A 14,779-nucleotide genomic window follows, 5' to 3' on the forward strand; every position below is an offset into this window, starting at 1 on the left:
TCGGGGTATTACGAGAAAGAGGTCGTCTATGAGCGTAGGTAATCGCCGGTTCGGTTCGCGGGGCGCGAACGGGTTCCGTTGCATAAGCTGCAAAGGTACGTTATTAGCATGCATTTAAGTGAAAAAGGAAAACGACAACAAAGGACTGGGGTCTCGGCTTTTCTGCAAAACAAGGCAGGGATTCAACGGTCCCTGCTGACTTGAAACAGAACGGGGTAGGATCCAATGACCCATGCCGAAAAAGGAAACAGGTGCAGGGGTCATCGGCCCCTGTCGGGTTTATAAAAAGAGGGGCATGGGCCGAAGCCCCTTCCAGACAAATAAGAGAGGGGGCAGGGGCCGAAGCCCCTGCTGGGTTTTTAAAAATGGAGGCAGGAGCCGAAGGTTGCTGCTTAGTTTTAAAGGAAGGGCAGGGGCCATCGACCCCTACCAGAAAGAGAAAGGGCAGAAAAATGAGCAGAGAGAGAGAGCGCAGGGGCCAAAGGCCCCCTGCCGCTTTCCAAATGAGTCGGCAGGGGCCATTTGGCCTCTGCCTGAAAAATGAGCAGAGAGAGAGAGAGAGCGCAGGGGCCAAAGGCCCCCTGCGACTTTCCAAATGAGGAGGCAGGGGCCAAATGGTCCCTGCTGAGCTTTGCTCGACAAAACACGGGACAGGGGCCACAGGCCCCTGTCGATCTAGAGAGGGGCAGGGGCCATCGGCCCCTGCTGTGTTTCCAAGAAACGAGGGAGGAGCCGAAGGATCCTGCTTCCTTTCTTAAGGGAAGGGCATGGGCCATGGCCCCTGCCAGAACAGTAAAGAGGGCAGGGGGCGGAGCCCTTTGCCTGCTAAAGGAGATGAAGGCAAGGGGGGCGGAGCCCCCTTGCCTGTCGGAAAAGCGGAGAGGAAGGCACGGCAGGGTGCCGGTCTTCCGGCGAACCCAGAGGAAAAAGGGGGAAAAAAGAGAGGAGAAGGGGGGGGGGGGGGTTACCTGGGCTGCCGGAGGGAGAGAGGTCGCCTGGGGAGGTGGGAGGTCGCCCGGCTGCCTCGACGGAGAGGGCTCGCCGGCGTCGGTTCGGCGACGAGAGAGAGAGAGAGATGGAGTCGGGGAGGGAGAGCAAAGACAGAGGGGAGAGAGACGAGAGCCGAGAGACGAGAGAGAGTCGGGGGAGAGGCTCGAACACCTCTCCTCCCCCTCTCTCGCTCCTTTTGTAGAGGGCGCAACGGGTGGGCGGCCCCCTGTATGCCGCTTCTTGCCAGCCCCTGAAAGCTCGTTCGACGGGCTGGGGCTGGCTCGGGTATGGATCCGGGTCCGGTCCAGACCCGACACGGGTCCGATTTTTTTTTAACACTGGGTTTTACACTTGTACATTCTTGAAATGCTTACTCCCATCACTAATTATCGCTCTTGGGACTCCGAACCTGCTAAAGATATTATGCTTAATGAACTTAAGTACTTCTTTATGATCGTTGGTCCGGGTGGCTACAACCTCTACATAATCAACTGCCACCAAAATATAAACATTTCTAATTGATGGTGGGAAGAGACTTATAAAATGAATTCCCCAAACGTCAAAAATCTCAACAACAAAAATGGGGAGTAGGGGCATCATATTTCTTTTGGAAATGTTCCCTGTTTGTTGGCACTGTAATCATCGCTTGCAAAATTCGTGCGAGTTTCTATGCAATCTATGCCACCAAAATCCTGATTGGAGGACCTTGGCTGCGGTCTTTCGACTGGCAAAATGACCTCCATAGGCTAGGGAGTGGCAAAAGGCCAAGATTGACTCGCTCTCCTCTTTTAGGACACACCTACGAACCATCTGGTTAGTGCACAATACCATCTGGTTAGTGCACAACTTAAACAACTCTGGGTCCTCCCAGAAATAGTGCTTCACCTGCTCCAAAAACCGATCCTTCTCATTTTTATTCCAATACAGAGGAAACTTTTCAGTGACCAAATAGTTAATAATGTCAGCGAACCAGGGAAGACGCTTAACATGCAAAATCTGCTCATCCGAGAATGAGTCATCTATTTGTCCCTGATCAATGGATGACTCAACTGTAGTTTGGACAAATGATCTGCTACAAGATTCTCGCATCCATTCTTATCTCGAATCTCAAGGTCAAATTCTTGCAATAGCAGAATCCATCGGATAAGTCGCTGTTTGGTATCCTTTTTACTCATCAGGTACCACAAGGCAGCATGATCTGAGTAAACAAAGACCTTAGAGCCCAATAAATAGGATCAGAACTTTTTCAACGCAAACACCACAACCAACAGTTCCTTCTCTGTAGTAGTGTAATTCATTTGAGCATCAGAGGGTTCTACTGGCGTAGTAAATAACGTACAACTTTTGATCGACCTTTTGTCCTAAAATGACTCCTACCACGTAGTCTGAAGTGTCACACATGATTTCAAAGGATAATGATCAGTCAGGAGATCTCAAGACAGGTGTTGTGGTTAGGCTTCCTTAAGAGTAAGAAATGCCTTTATACAGGCATCATCGAATTTGAAAGGCTGATCCTTTGCTAGCAAGTTATAGAGCGGTTGTGAAATCTTGCTAAAATCCTTTATAAATCACCTATAAAAGCCTGCATGCCCTAGAAATGATCTAAATTGTCGCACTGAGGTCGGCAGAGAAAGTTTGACTATGGACTCCACTTTTGTTTTGTCAACCTCAATCCCCTTCTCAGAATAATGTGTCCCAAAACAATCTCTTGCTTAACCATAAAATGACTCTTCTCCCAACTGAGTACAAGATTAGTCTCCATGCATCGTTTGAGCTCTCTCGATAACTTTTGGAGACAATCATTAAAAGATGAGCCATACACTGAGAAGTTATTCATGAAAATTTCTAGGACGTCGTCCACCATATGCGTGAAGATAACCATTATGCACCTCTGAAAAGTTGTCGGGGTATTACAGAGCCCGAACGGTATACGCTTGAAAGCGAAGGTGCCATATGAACAAGTGAACATGGTCTTCTCTTAGTCCTGAGGGTGAACGGTCACTTGATTGTATCCTGAATATCCATACAAGAAACAAAAATATCTCTGACTTACGGGAAATGGTCATTTCGCGTTGCATTGTTCAACTTCGGGTAATCAATGCACATTCGCCACCCTGTAATAGTTCTTGTGGGGACACTTTCTTCTTTATCATTAATGGTCACGGTGAGCTCATATTTCTTAGAAACGAACTGAGTTGAACTCACCCACTGATTGTCGGAGATCAGATATATAATCCCAGCGTCTAACCACTTGACTACTTCCTTCTTCACCGCCTTCTTCATGTGAGGGTTTAACCTCCTTTGCAATTCTCTATAGGGTTTAACACCCTCTTCCATGATGATCCAATGCATGCAAAAGGAAGGGTCTATCCCCTTAATGTCTGCCAGAGACCATCCTATTGCTTCTTTGTGCTCTTGCAAGACTTGGAAAAGCTAACATTCTTGAGTGCTCGTCAGGTTTGCCGCAATAATGACAAGCAAGGTCTTCTCCTTTTCTAAAAAGGCATACTTGAGAGAAGCTGGTAACGACTTCAACTCAAGCTCATGCGGATTCTCCTGCCAAATCCGGGAGGGGTTCGAAATGCCAGGTCCAATTCAGCTCACCTGACTATCTATCAATCAATCCCAAGCCATCTTCTATGAGTGATTCATCATCCTCATCTTGAGGTGGATCACTCAACATCCAAAGGGGCTCTGTTTCTACTAGGTCTTGAACCAAATCGATCTGGCCAACATTAAAAATATTCAGCCTCATCTTCCTATTGTCAAATGTTACGTCCATTGTTCCCGTGTGGCAATTGATGCACGCATTGGCTGTAGCTAAGAAGGGCCGTACCAAGATGATGGGTGTCTGCCTAACATGGTCATCTCCCTCCATATCTTGAATAATGAAGTTAACAGGGAAGTAGAAATCCTCCACCTTGACCCACACATCTTCAAGAATCCCTCGCGAGACCTTGATTGATCTATCAGCTAATTGTAGGGTCATAGGTGTAGGTTTCATATCCTTTAACCCGAATGCGTCATAAAAGAAACCCGGCAAGATGCTCACACTTTTTTCAAGGTCGAGCAAAGCGTGCTCAACAATAATGTCTCCAATGACACATGAGATAATAGGAGCCCCTGGGTCCTTGAGCTTGGGTGGAGTTTAGTATTGCAATACCGCACTTACCTGCTCGGTCAAGTATACATTTTTGGGTACATTGGACATCAACTTTCTCTTTTGTGTGCAAAGTTCTTTCAAGAACTTCGCATATGCAGGGACCTGCTGAATAACATCCAACAAGGAGAGGTTTATTTGAATGTGCTTGAATATCTCAAGCATCTCTTGCATTTTCACCTCTTGCTTGCCAAAAGATTACAACTTTTCAAGTGTTTCAGGAAAGGGGGCTTTGGGTATATATGATCTGGAAGGCTCATGTTGTGAAGCCTTCCCACTTTCCAGGGGTAAATTTAAAGAGACGGACTGATCACTCGGCTGTCTCTGAAACTCTTCAGTTGTCTCCTTGTTACCATGAAATTCCTTCCCACTCCCAAGGGTAGTGATAGCCTTAGCCTAATCTTAGTGTGAGTCAGTCATATGCAAGTTATGGATAGGTTCTTTTTCCCTCGGATTGATCATGAGTTGGCTAGGTAGCGTCTTCTCCCTACGCCTTGGCTACTGTTCCATCTGAGTCTCTAGTTTTGCTATTGACTATGTGTGGGAGTTCGGATTTGCCTTTATGTCTGCAAAGACCTGAAGCATCTTCTCTTCAAAGGAGGGAAACTGGTTCTCTGGTAGCTTAATTGATAGCTACCTGACCTAACCTGGGTCTGGGAAGGTGCAGGGGGTTGTTGTTGTGGATTTCTCCACGAAAAGTTTGGATGGTTTCGCCAGCCGGGGTTATAGGTATTGGAAAATGGGTTATTTGCGAGCTTGGCGAAACCTTGCGCCACTTGAACTTGTTCTTCTACAAATTCAGATTACTGTGACGCGATAGGACAATCAATAACATGGTGTGTTGGGCTAGCACACAGCGTACACCTGCATAGCTGGGGTGAGATTCAACAACAACCGATCCAATTTTTGGGTCAGAAGGTCAACCTTGTTTTGCAACTCAAGGTTTGTCCCCATTTCGTACATACCACATTTCTTCGCTCTCTAAGCAGCAGGTGCTACCCTTGCTGCTGTTGAGGCCGAAGAATGATGCATAGAATTCTCACTCAGGGTTTTGAACAAGGCCCATGTTTCGTCCTCACTCTTGAGCATAAATGTGCCCCCACTGGCTGCATCAACCATTTGCCTATTTTTCTTGGTCAGCCCGTCGTAGAAGTATTGCACCAATTGCCATTTGGGTACTTGGTGGTGGGGGCACTTTCGGAAAAGATATTTTATCCTCTTACATGTCTCATGAAACTGTTCTTCCAATATCTGAGTGAAACTACTGATAGCCTTGCAGAATTGGTTTATCTTACCAATTGAGAAATATTTTTTTAAAAATTCTTTTTGCATATGATCCCAAGTAGTAATTTAAACCGTATCCAAAGACTTTAGCCAGTGCTTGGCTTTGTCTTTGAGGGAGAATGAGAACAAGGTTAATCTAAGCACGCCATCTCCAAAATTGTTGATCCTAATAGTAAAACAGATCTCTAGAAACTCATTGGGATGCCGAAAAGAGTCCTCATTAATAAGGGCATAGAATGATAGTAACATTTGGATGACACTGGCCTAAATTTCGTACTGGGGGACTTCTACATTTGGTCTCACTATGCAGGACACGGGATTGTACTTCGTAGGAACGAAGTACTCCCTCAAAGACCGGACTTGGGCAAGATCTTTTGCCATGGGTCTGATTCTACGGGATCTCCTAAGGATTAATTTAGGGTTCCCGACAGGATCTACAAGTTCAGGGCCTGAAGAGCGTCGTCCTTGCATACACTGTTGGGTTGAGACTTGGTGTACTGCTCATCTTAGGGGCTTTTTATCTAAATTAGCGTGCAATCGTAATCCAACCACACCACGAAGCAAGCAAAAAAACAGTACAAAAATAAACAATTACCACCCAAATGTAAGTATAAAGCTTGAAAGCAAACTAGATGCTGAATCACCTAAGATGGTACCCTAGTAGGTAGGCCATGCAAAAAAATTAAGCTGGCTCTATGGTTTACACTCAACGTTGTTCTATCAGTCCTAATTAATAAACCAAAGCAAACTAACAATCCTAGATATCAACAGAAAATAAACTAAGCAATCTTAAAAAAAATGCGAAAGCAAACTAGTAGTCCTAAATATACGTGAAACAAAGGCAATAAAGTGAGTACTTAGTCTTAAATCATCATTTCCCAGCAACGGCGCCAAAAATTTGATGCAACTTTTCTCAAAAGTATTTTTAAAAGATATTTTTAATAAAAATTTGTCAGTGTAAACCGTGTATCAAATTATAAATAACCGGTTCACACTAGTGGTGAATAGTGAAGTCCGGGTCGAACTCTGGGAATGGGTTTAACTCTTCGTACTCCAAATAAAACAATCTTTATTGCCTTAAAAAAAAGTAAACAAAGCACACTAAACCTATTACAAAGATCCAAGAAGAAGGGAAGAGAGAGAGAGAGAGAGAGAGAGAGAGAGAGAGAGAGAGAGAGAGAGAGAGAGAGAAGGGGTGGGGGGCGTGATTTCCAAGGAGGGAAGACGCCCCCATTATCTCAAAACTATTATTTATAATAGTGGGGTTAGGGTAGAGAGGGACTTTTTAGAATTTTTTCTAAAAGATTATGATTTCCAAGAATTTTAGAAAGTCTCATTTGAAAAAAATAAATTTTAAAAACCTGTTAGAAAAAAACTAAAAGATACTAAAACACAAGTGGGTCCAAATTGCTTATTTTTTTTCTTTAATTGCGATAAAACACAACCCTGCAGGACAATGAAAAAAAATAAACTAAACACATGCTTTTAATACTGAATCTGCACAATATCATGCATACAAAATATATAAAATTATGAATAAAATATGCATGATCAACTATAATCTTATGAATTTTATATAAGTCAAGACCAGAGTTACCGAAAGCTTCATAGATAGGTGGGAAGTATGCTTCCCGAAAGCTCACTTCAAAAGCGCTAAACTCCTCGTTTTTGAAACTTGATAAGAATCTCAATTCTTCTATGCTTCTCCTATGCTTCCCACACGTTGCTTCCTGGTTTCCTATATGATTCCTATGTGCTTCTCTCACGCTTCTTTTCATGTTTTTCATGTGCTTACTTTCACGTTTCCCACACCCGTCTCATATACTTTCTTTAAATTGGCAACCATCATTTTTAGATTTTGAGAAAAATTTAATTCTTACACTACAAAATTACAAAATTTAAGAAGTCATTTTTATTTTCTTCTCCTTTGATTAGTATTTTGCTTCCTACTCGATCCCATATCACTTTATTTATTTCTATTTTGCTTATAAATTGATTCCTCGCTTCCCGGTTCTTATAAATTAAAAAAAATCTTGCTTCTTGCTTCCACTTCTCATTTCATTTCCTGCTTCCGCTTCCTAGTCTGGTTACCTCTGTCAAGACCAGTGGTAGTATCCAAATATTGTATTGATGTATATTAGATTCCCAGACTTTGCTTGCTCTTAAGGCATGTCAATATGTCAGGCTTTTCCATGCAACTTGTCAGGTGTTGTGTCATGTGGAGGACTATGGTGACAAAAAACCAAGAGGCTTGGAAGAGTTCGTGCTTAAATGTGAGGCAAGTGTATGTTCCAACAGATACTGCACATACCATGAGTTTAGTCTTGTTGGTGGAGGAAGGTTTGGGTGTTGCCTTGAGGATGCCTGTTGTTTCAAGTAATGGCCGTTGCACCACATGTTGAGAATGGAAGATGTACTTGCTGGTCTACTTCTTAAAACATTGGCTATCTCATGGATCAGAGGCCATCGGGCGTGGATTTGGTTTTAACTTATGGTGGATTGGCTTCAGCTTCTAACGAGACATCTATTTCGAAGGGTCATGCAAATGGGCCTCATAGGGGTGTCAACGGGTCGGACCCCGCTAAAATAGGTGGGTCCAAACCTGGATCCGATTAAGTGATGTGGGTATGGGATCCACACTCGGGTTTGACTGGATTTTCATAAGAAAAACCATACCCGGATCCGATAAGAATTACATAAACCAGACCCACGGTAAAATAATATTTTTTAAGTTTTTTACAATGAAAAATTGCAGATCTTAATTTGAACTTGGGTTGGACCCGGGTTTGGTTTAAAATGAAAACCATGCCTGATCCATTTAATAATTGGGCATCATGGGTCCGACCCGGATAGTTAATCGGTCCCCATTCTTTGTAACCAAACCCTGACCCTATAGGATCCGATACGGGTTGGAATCAGGTCATACCCAATCCGATTGACACCCCTAGGTCCTCATGCCCTTCTCATGTGGAACTAGTCAAGCCATCTAATCCTTCCATTTGCATCTATTTGTCATGTTTGGTGTATCAAGAATCTGTGTGTTGTGTGTGTGCATGCCATGCATGGTTATTTGTTTCTCATCATTTATGATGTAATTTGTTGCAGGTTGACATCTTCTAGAGATATTTTTTTTGGCATGTATAGAAAAGGAGTGAGATCTGCAGAACGTTTTTGAATCTTTGATAGGGTCTCAGTTTTGAATGATAACTTGTAATGCATGGATGTGAAAATTTGGGCTACTTTCTTATGCAGGTTTGGTCATCTCTTTCTCATTGAGCTTCCAGGTTTGACTTTGACATGCATCAGAGCTTGGATTTCATTTGTTATTTTTCTTTTTATTCCTTCCAGCTGGACTTTTATCTTCAAAAGGAACGGATAATTTTTCAGTAGGCTTATCTATGCCTGTTGAGGAAGCTAATGACAAGGTCCACAATTTCTTTGAGCAAGACACCTTGTCCCTGGGTGCACACCAATCTCAATTTATAGGTGGGAATTGGCCTGTTTTAATCAATACTCAGTGGCTGAACAATCAGAGGCAGAACACACCATCTCACTATTCCCATAATCCTAGCAGTGATCATCCACCCGACTCTGGAAAAGGTATAACGTTAATGCTACCATGCTTGCTGTCCTTTGATTCTTTTCATGATATTGGTCACCTTCAACAACCAACTCTCTTACTGATATATAATAGATTTTGTTTATGTGTTTATCACGAGAGATTCTGAGAATGGTGATGGGAGGCACGCCTCACAAATGCCGTCAGGTGGCGATCTCACTCAACTAAGTTTGAATCCGGAGGTTTCAAAGCACCAGTCTATAAATCTAAATGGATCTTTACAAGGGCCTCAGAATTTCAATTCTAGGTCCAATCAAGCAGTGATTCTGGGTGAAGATTCAGCACCTGACAGGCATAATTCTAGATTGAGGAATTTGACCAGAGCTGAATTACAGAAAGGGAAAGCTTCTGAAAATGGTTCTGGCCACAATAGGATCTCTGAAAGTTTGGAAACTGCAGAAGCTCCAGTCAATTTTGATTTTATTGGTGGCCAACATCTTCTCATGAGGGGTCAGCAGCCTGGCCTGGCGCAACCTAGGCTGAGGCCATTGTCAGGGTTCACTGATACACAGCTATTGCACCAACAGTATTTATACAAGCAATTGCAAGAACTTCAACGGCAGCGACAACTGCAACAACTTGATCAGGAATCAAGACAACAGAATTCACAGAGTCAGTTTTCTGCACTTGCTAAACAAACAGCTTCTGACCAGGTACCTACTGTGGTTAATGGCACCCCAATTCATGATGCATCGAAATACATGTGGCCAAGTGAGAGGGCACCTCAGATTGGAGTTGATCCTAAGATGCTGAATACTTCCCAGATGTTCATGTTTGGCAACCCAAGTATGGTTCGGACTAGATCTCCGGCTCTTCAAAGTTTTCCTAATGGCACAGTCCTTTCACAGGACCAAACTCAAACATTTCATTCGATGGGATTAATACCTCAACAGCTTGATCAGTCCATCTATGGTGCTTCTTTTGGTGGCATAAGGGAGACTTCCAGCAACCTTGTGAATCCCTATTCCAATATTCAGTGGGGCACTCAGGATAATTCTGATATTCTGTCCAAAGCAAGTGGGAACCAGGCTCAGAAAGCACTCGTGCAGTCTAATGCCTTTGGTTCTTTTCATGGTGATCAATCTGCTCCATTTTCTGGTCTTGTTTCTGTAGATGATGGTGTCTCCGTTTCTAAACAGAATGTTCATGGGAAAAATGTGTTTGGTCAGGTACCTCATGTCATGCAGAGAGTAAATAATGACATCCATTTAGGAAGTTTTCAGCAGGTGTCCTCCTTACCGAATAACTTGCCAATGCCAGAATTGCATAGGAGGACAGAGCATGTTGGTTGGCCAGGGAATGTAGAGGAAAAGGTAACCTCTCATACTAGTCCTGCACCTGGTTTGACAGACTTAGATCCCTTGGAGGAAAAGATCCTCTATGGTGGTGATGATTACGTCTGGGATGGTACTACTCATGGAGGCCAATCTTTGTCAAATGCTTTTGGTAGACAGAGCAGCATGAATGCAGGAAGTTTTATGCAGGGTAATCAGTTGGAATCTGACGGTTTCAACATGTTCCCCTCTATTCAAAGTGGCAGCTGGAGCGCTCTCATGCAGTCAGCTGTAGCAGAAGCTTCTAGCAGTGATACTGGGATGCAGGATGACTGGAGTAGCTTGGGATTTCAAAAGGCTGAACTTTCTACTGGGAATCCTTCGGACATAAATGACAATAGGAGGCAGAATACAAGGTCGAATGATCCTAATGCAGAAACTCCCAATTCCTTGCCATCGAGATCTTTTCATTTGTTTGATGATGCCACTATGAGCTCCAGTGGCCAGAGTGGGCCACAATTTCAACAGATGACACAAAGTGGGAAAGCAGGGGATGACATACATGATAATCAAGGTTTTGTGCACAATGATGGTCCTTATGAATCACTTGGAAAATCATCCAAAGCTAGATGGCTAGATCAGACCCCTCAAGATACTGCTATAGTTGATGGGGGTGTTCAGGCGCCATTGGCTTTGGGTAATGCTTCTGATGGTGCTTGGAGAAGTCAGGCCTATGATCAGTCAAACAGTGTTGCACATATGAGCTTAGATGCACTGAGCATGCGTTCCTCGTGGGCTCACCAACAGCAACCAAGCATGATCACTTATCAGACAGATGGGCAACCTACCAGCAAATTGAATGTTTGGAATATGAATGAATCAGTGACACCTGATGGAGACATGGAAGATAATGAAAACAAGTTGCAACAATCTCAAAGCAATGAGTCTAAGGGTGCCATACATCTAGGAAGGGGGCGTGATGTTAAATTTTGGGGAGCTGGTGAACAAGGCAGAGTACAAAAGAGTGTCAATCACATTGTGTTGCCTTTCTCCAATTTGGGTGGGAGATTTGAACAAGGAAATTCTGCAAATGTTCCTCAGGTGCATAATGATGACTCTTGTGCAAATAGTTTCATTCCTACTCCTAGTTCAAGTATCTCGAACCTTGATCAGGAAAGGAATAAACGAATGCAGAATAACCATCAGTTTGATCCTTCTTTAAGTAGTAACAAGGGGAGTGAGAATGTCGAGAATTATCAGCACCACTTGAATCAGCGTCAACAGGTGGTAGAGTCATCCATAAATCACTCTGATAAGGCATCATGTGAAGCACATGAAAATAGTAGGGAGAGATGCTACCTGAATGCAAGTCCTAGTGACAGCCCCGCCTCTGATCATCTGTATCATGGTCAGCATGCAACAATGGGAGGTTTTCTGAGGGAGAAAACTTGGTCTGCCAAGAATGATTCACATTCTTTAGCAGCTGAAAACCAGAAATTGCATGTTAGCCGCAAAACCAGTGTTACCAAAGGCACTCCTAGATTTTTATACCATCCCATGGGGGAGCTTGCACTCAATATCCAGAAAGCTAGCAACATGAAGCATGATTTGCTTTACCAAGGATTACAACAAGCTGCAATTGGAGAACAAAAAAATCTGGAACTAGGGCATATGCCTCACTTGAAGTATGCTGACAATGCTGTTAATTCAGAAAAAGTAAGTTGATGATCTAGTATATACACTTGTGCAACAGCCAGTGATTTAAGATTCTTTTTTGACAAATGATTCATAAATTGACATATATTCCTTTTGTAGGGTTTCATGGACAAAAATTTGCCAAACAGTGGAAAAGGACCCGAGGATGCACCTTCGAAAGGTATTACACATGGTTATGATTCGGTTCCTGCTTCTTCCTTTGATGGGCAGATGACCTTTTATCCATCAAAGGAGAGAGACCAAACCAGGTAATAAGTGACATTCGGAATTTGTAAAGCACATCTTTCAATTTCAGAATTCATCCATTTCTTCTCCTGACCGTTTTTTTTTTGGTGGGGGTGGGGGGTGGGGGGTGGGGGAGTATTTAGCATGGTCTTGAATTCTTAAAGAAAATTTGCAATTATAATTGTTAACAAAAAAAATATTGATTCTTGCAGTCAAAATATGCTTGAGCTTCTTAACAAGGTTGATCAATCAAGGGAGAATGCTGTAAAGTCCTTTGGCTCTTCTGAACATAGCCCATCATCAGAGATGTCTGAAGGAGCTACATCTGATACAACTGCATACCATCTGCAGAGCAACCATTTATCTTCTTCACAATGCTTTGGCTTACATCTTGCCCCTCCATCGAGCTCACCTGCAGTTTCAAGGCACTTTTTCTTATCCCAAGCCCCTTCACAAGCCAAAACTGACCTGCATTCAAGGCACACTGATATGGAAAATTCAGAAAAAGGAAAGATATGGTTGCATGCCCAGACTTCTATGCAGACTTTGCAGCACACTTCTGAAACATCTCAACGAGATGATTGGAACAATAAGTCTGGCTTGACGGTCATGGGGCAGGAATTCTCATCTATGGCCAACAGGGATAGAAATTCAAACTTTCAGGCAAATCAAACAGTAATGTCTGCAGCAGAAGTGCATTACTTACAAAACCAGTTACAACAACAAAGCCCTGGTACAAGTGGACAAGCTGTAGGTGAAGAGTCTGTCAACCTTCCTTTTGCAAGGCAAGCTCCAGGCAGGTCTGATTCTGGTTTTAGACAGAGCCGGGGCTCTCAAGATGGACATACAGCCGAACCACCATCACAGGCATTACAGTTGGAAACTGCTGGCAAAGTTGCATCTTTTGACCTGAATCCACGTGCTGAGACTAATTTTACAGGCTCATCTGCTTCATCTTTGTTTGTTAGGGATAGTAGTGGTATGAATCATCAGTTGTTGCCTTTTAGTACAAGCTCTCCCTGCACAGGAAGTTCGAGTCAGGTTGTTCATGCCTCAGAACTTGTGCCAGTTAGTCAAGTTTCTGGTCAACAAGGTGTGTCACAGCAGAGTAGCTTCTCAACAATGTTGCATAATGTGTGGTCTAATGTCTCGGCCCAAAGAAGCATGTCAGGTGTTCCACAGAAGGCTTCACCCAATCCTGCAACAGCCTGGGTTTTCCAGGCAGTGAATGATCACAACCTGAGTGGTAGAGGGATAAGTAGTAGCTCAGAACTTGGTCCAAGTTCAGCTAACGTGCATCATCTTCCATCCAGAGACGAGCAACAAATCAGAGAGAGTCCCTTGCATCAAATCCCTTGTGACAGAGCTGTCATACATGGTGGTGCTTCTTCACTAGAGTCATTAGATCGTGGACGTTCGACAGGATTTCATCTAAATCAGAGGAATAGTAGTGTTGACAGAGAAGCGATGGATCATGATCTAGCTTCCAAAACTAGCAATATCTCTTTTCAGAGGACTCCAGAAAGTGCAGTTGGTTCACAACTAAATTATTCACTGTTACAACAAATGCAAGCCATGAAGAGTGCAGAGATTGATCCGAAGAAAGCAATGAAGAGGCTTAAAGGAGAGAATGATGCTGATGTTTCACATATGACTGGTCAGATGGGACAAAAGACTCTACATGGCTATGGTGCTTCAGGCAATGACTTGATGGGAAATCCACCAAGAACTTTGCAACATCCATCGTATTCAATATCGGATGCCAAAAGTCTAAATTTCCCCTTACAGGAAAATAAAAATAGGAATGCAAATGTGTCCAGTCATATTCTAGCCACAGCACAGTCTCAGGGTATGGCTATGTTAGAGCAAAACAAACCACAAAGTCATCCTCCTGGCCATTTTACTTTGACACGGGGAGTTGAGCATTCCCATCCTAATCCTCAGATGGCCACCTCTTGGTTTGAACAGCTTGGAACCTACAATAATGGACAGTTTGTTACCATGTCTGACAGATTTGCTGTTCCACAGAACTCTGCAAAAACGGCAGTTCAACAGTTCTTTTTTGGAAGAGTTTCTGAAAGCATGCACCCGCACACAGTCATTGAGCAAAGAAATGTCAATGATGGGAACCAAGTTGGGTCTATCACACCTACACAAGTCACAACCAGTGTTATGGCAGCCAAGGAGCACCTCTCTCCACTTCGCTCATCATTGCCTGATGCTAATGTTCAATCTCAGGTAGTTGTAAGATATAAGAAGCGTAAGGTTGCTTCTTTGGAGCTGCTATCATGGAATAAAGTGGTCACACGAACTACCCGAAAGCTTCAGAGTATAAGGTGGTGCCACTTTGAAAAAATCTTCATTTTTGCATGGTGTCTACTTTTTTGCATTTGCAAGATGACCGAGCTGCAACGGGATTGTTAGTTATTGTTATCTTTATCTGTATCTGGTGTGCTGAGATCTGAGTTATGAATTAGCGGAAGTACCTTATCTTCATGATAGTTTACTTAG

General features: G+C 43.3%; 1 protein-coding gene across 5 annotated transcripts in view; it reads left to right on the forward strand.

The window, feature by feature from the left end:
• The window catches only part of LOC149837744 (uncharacterized), a 65,424-nt gene that overhangs the window by 24,053 nt on the left and 26,592 nt on the right, over positions 1–14,779 (forward strand). For 2 of the 5 annotated variants that reach the window (XM_090006196.1, XM_090006197.1), the window contains exons 3-7: positions 8,540–8,686; positions 8,783–9,034; positions 9,129–12,043; positions 12,143–12,291; positions 12,481–14,604. In XM_090006196.1, the coding sequence (XP_089862322.1) occupies positions 8,833–9,034; positions 9,129–12,043; positions 12,143–12,291; positions 12,481–14,604 (5,390 nt within the window). In that variant the 5' untranslated portion in view covers positions 8,540–8,686; positions 8,783–8,832. The remainder of the gene's footprint in view (positions 1–8,539; positions 8,687–8,782; positions 9,035–9,128; positions 12,044–12,142; positions 12,292–12,480; positions 14,605–14,779) is intronic. The other 3 variants (XM_090006198.1, XM_090006194.1, XM_090006195.1) reach the window with 3 other exon arrangements.

Source organism: Nuphar pumila, chromosome 5 (assembly GCF_984573655.1).
Source record: "Nuphar pumila chromosome 5, dmNupPumi1.hap1.1, whole genome shotgun sequence".
Lineage (NCBI taxonomy): Eukaryota > Viridiplantae > Streptophyta > Magnoliopsida > Nymphaeales > Nymphaeaceae > Nuphar > Nuphar pumila.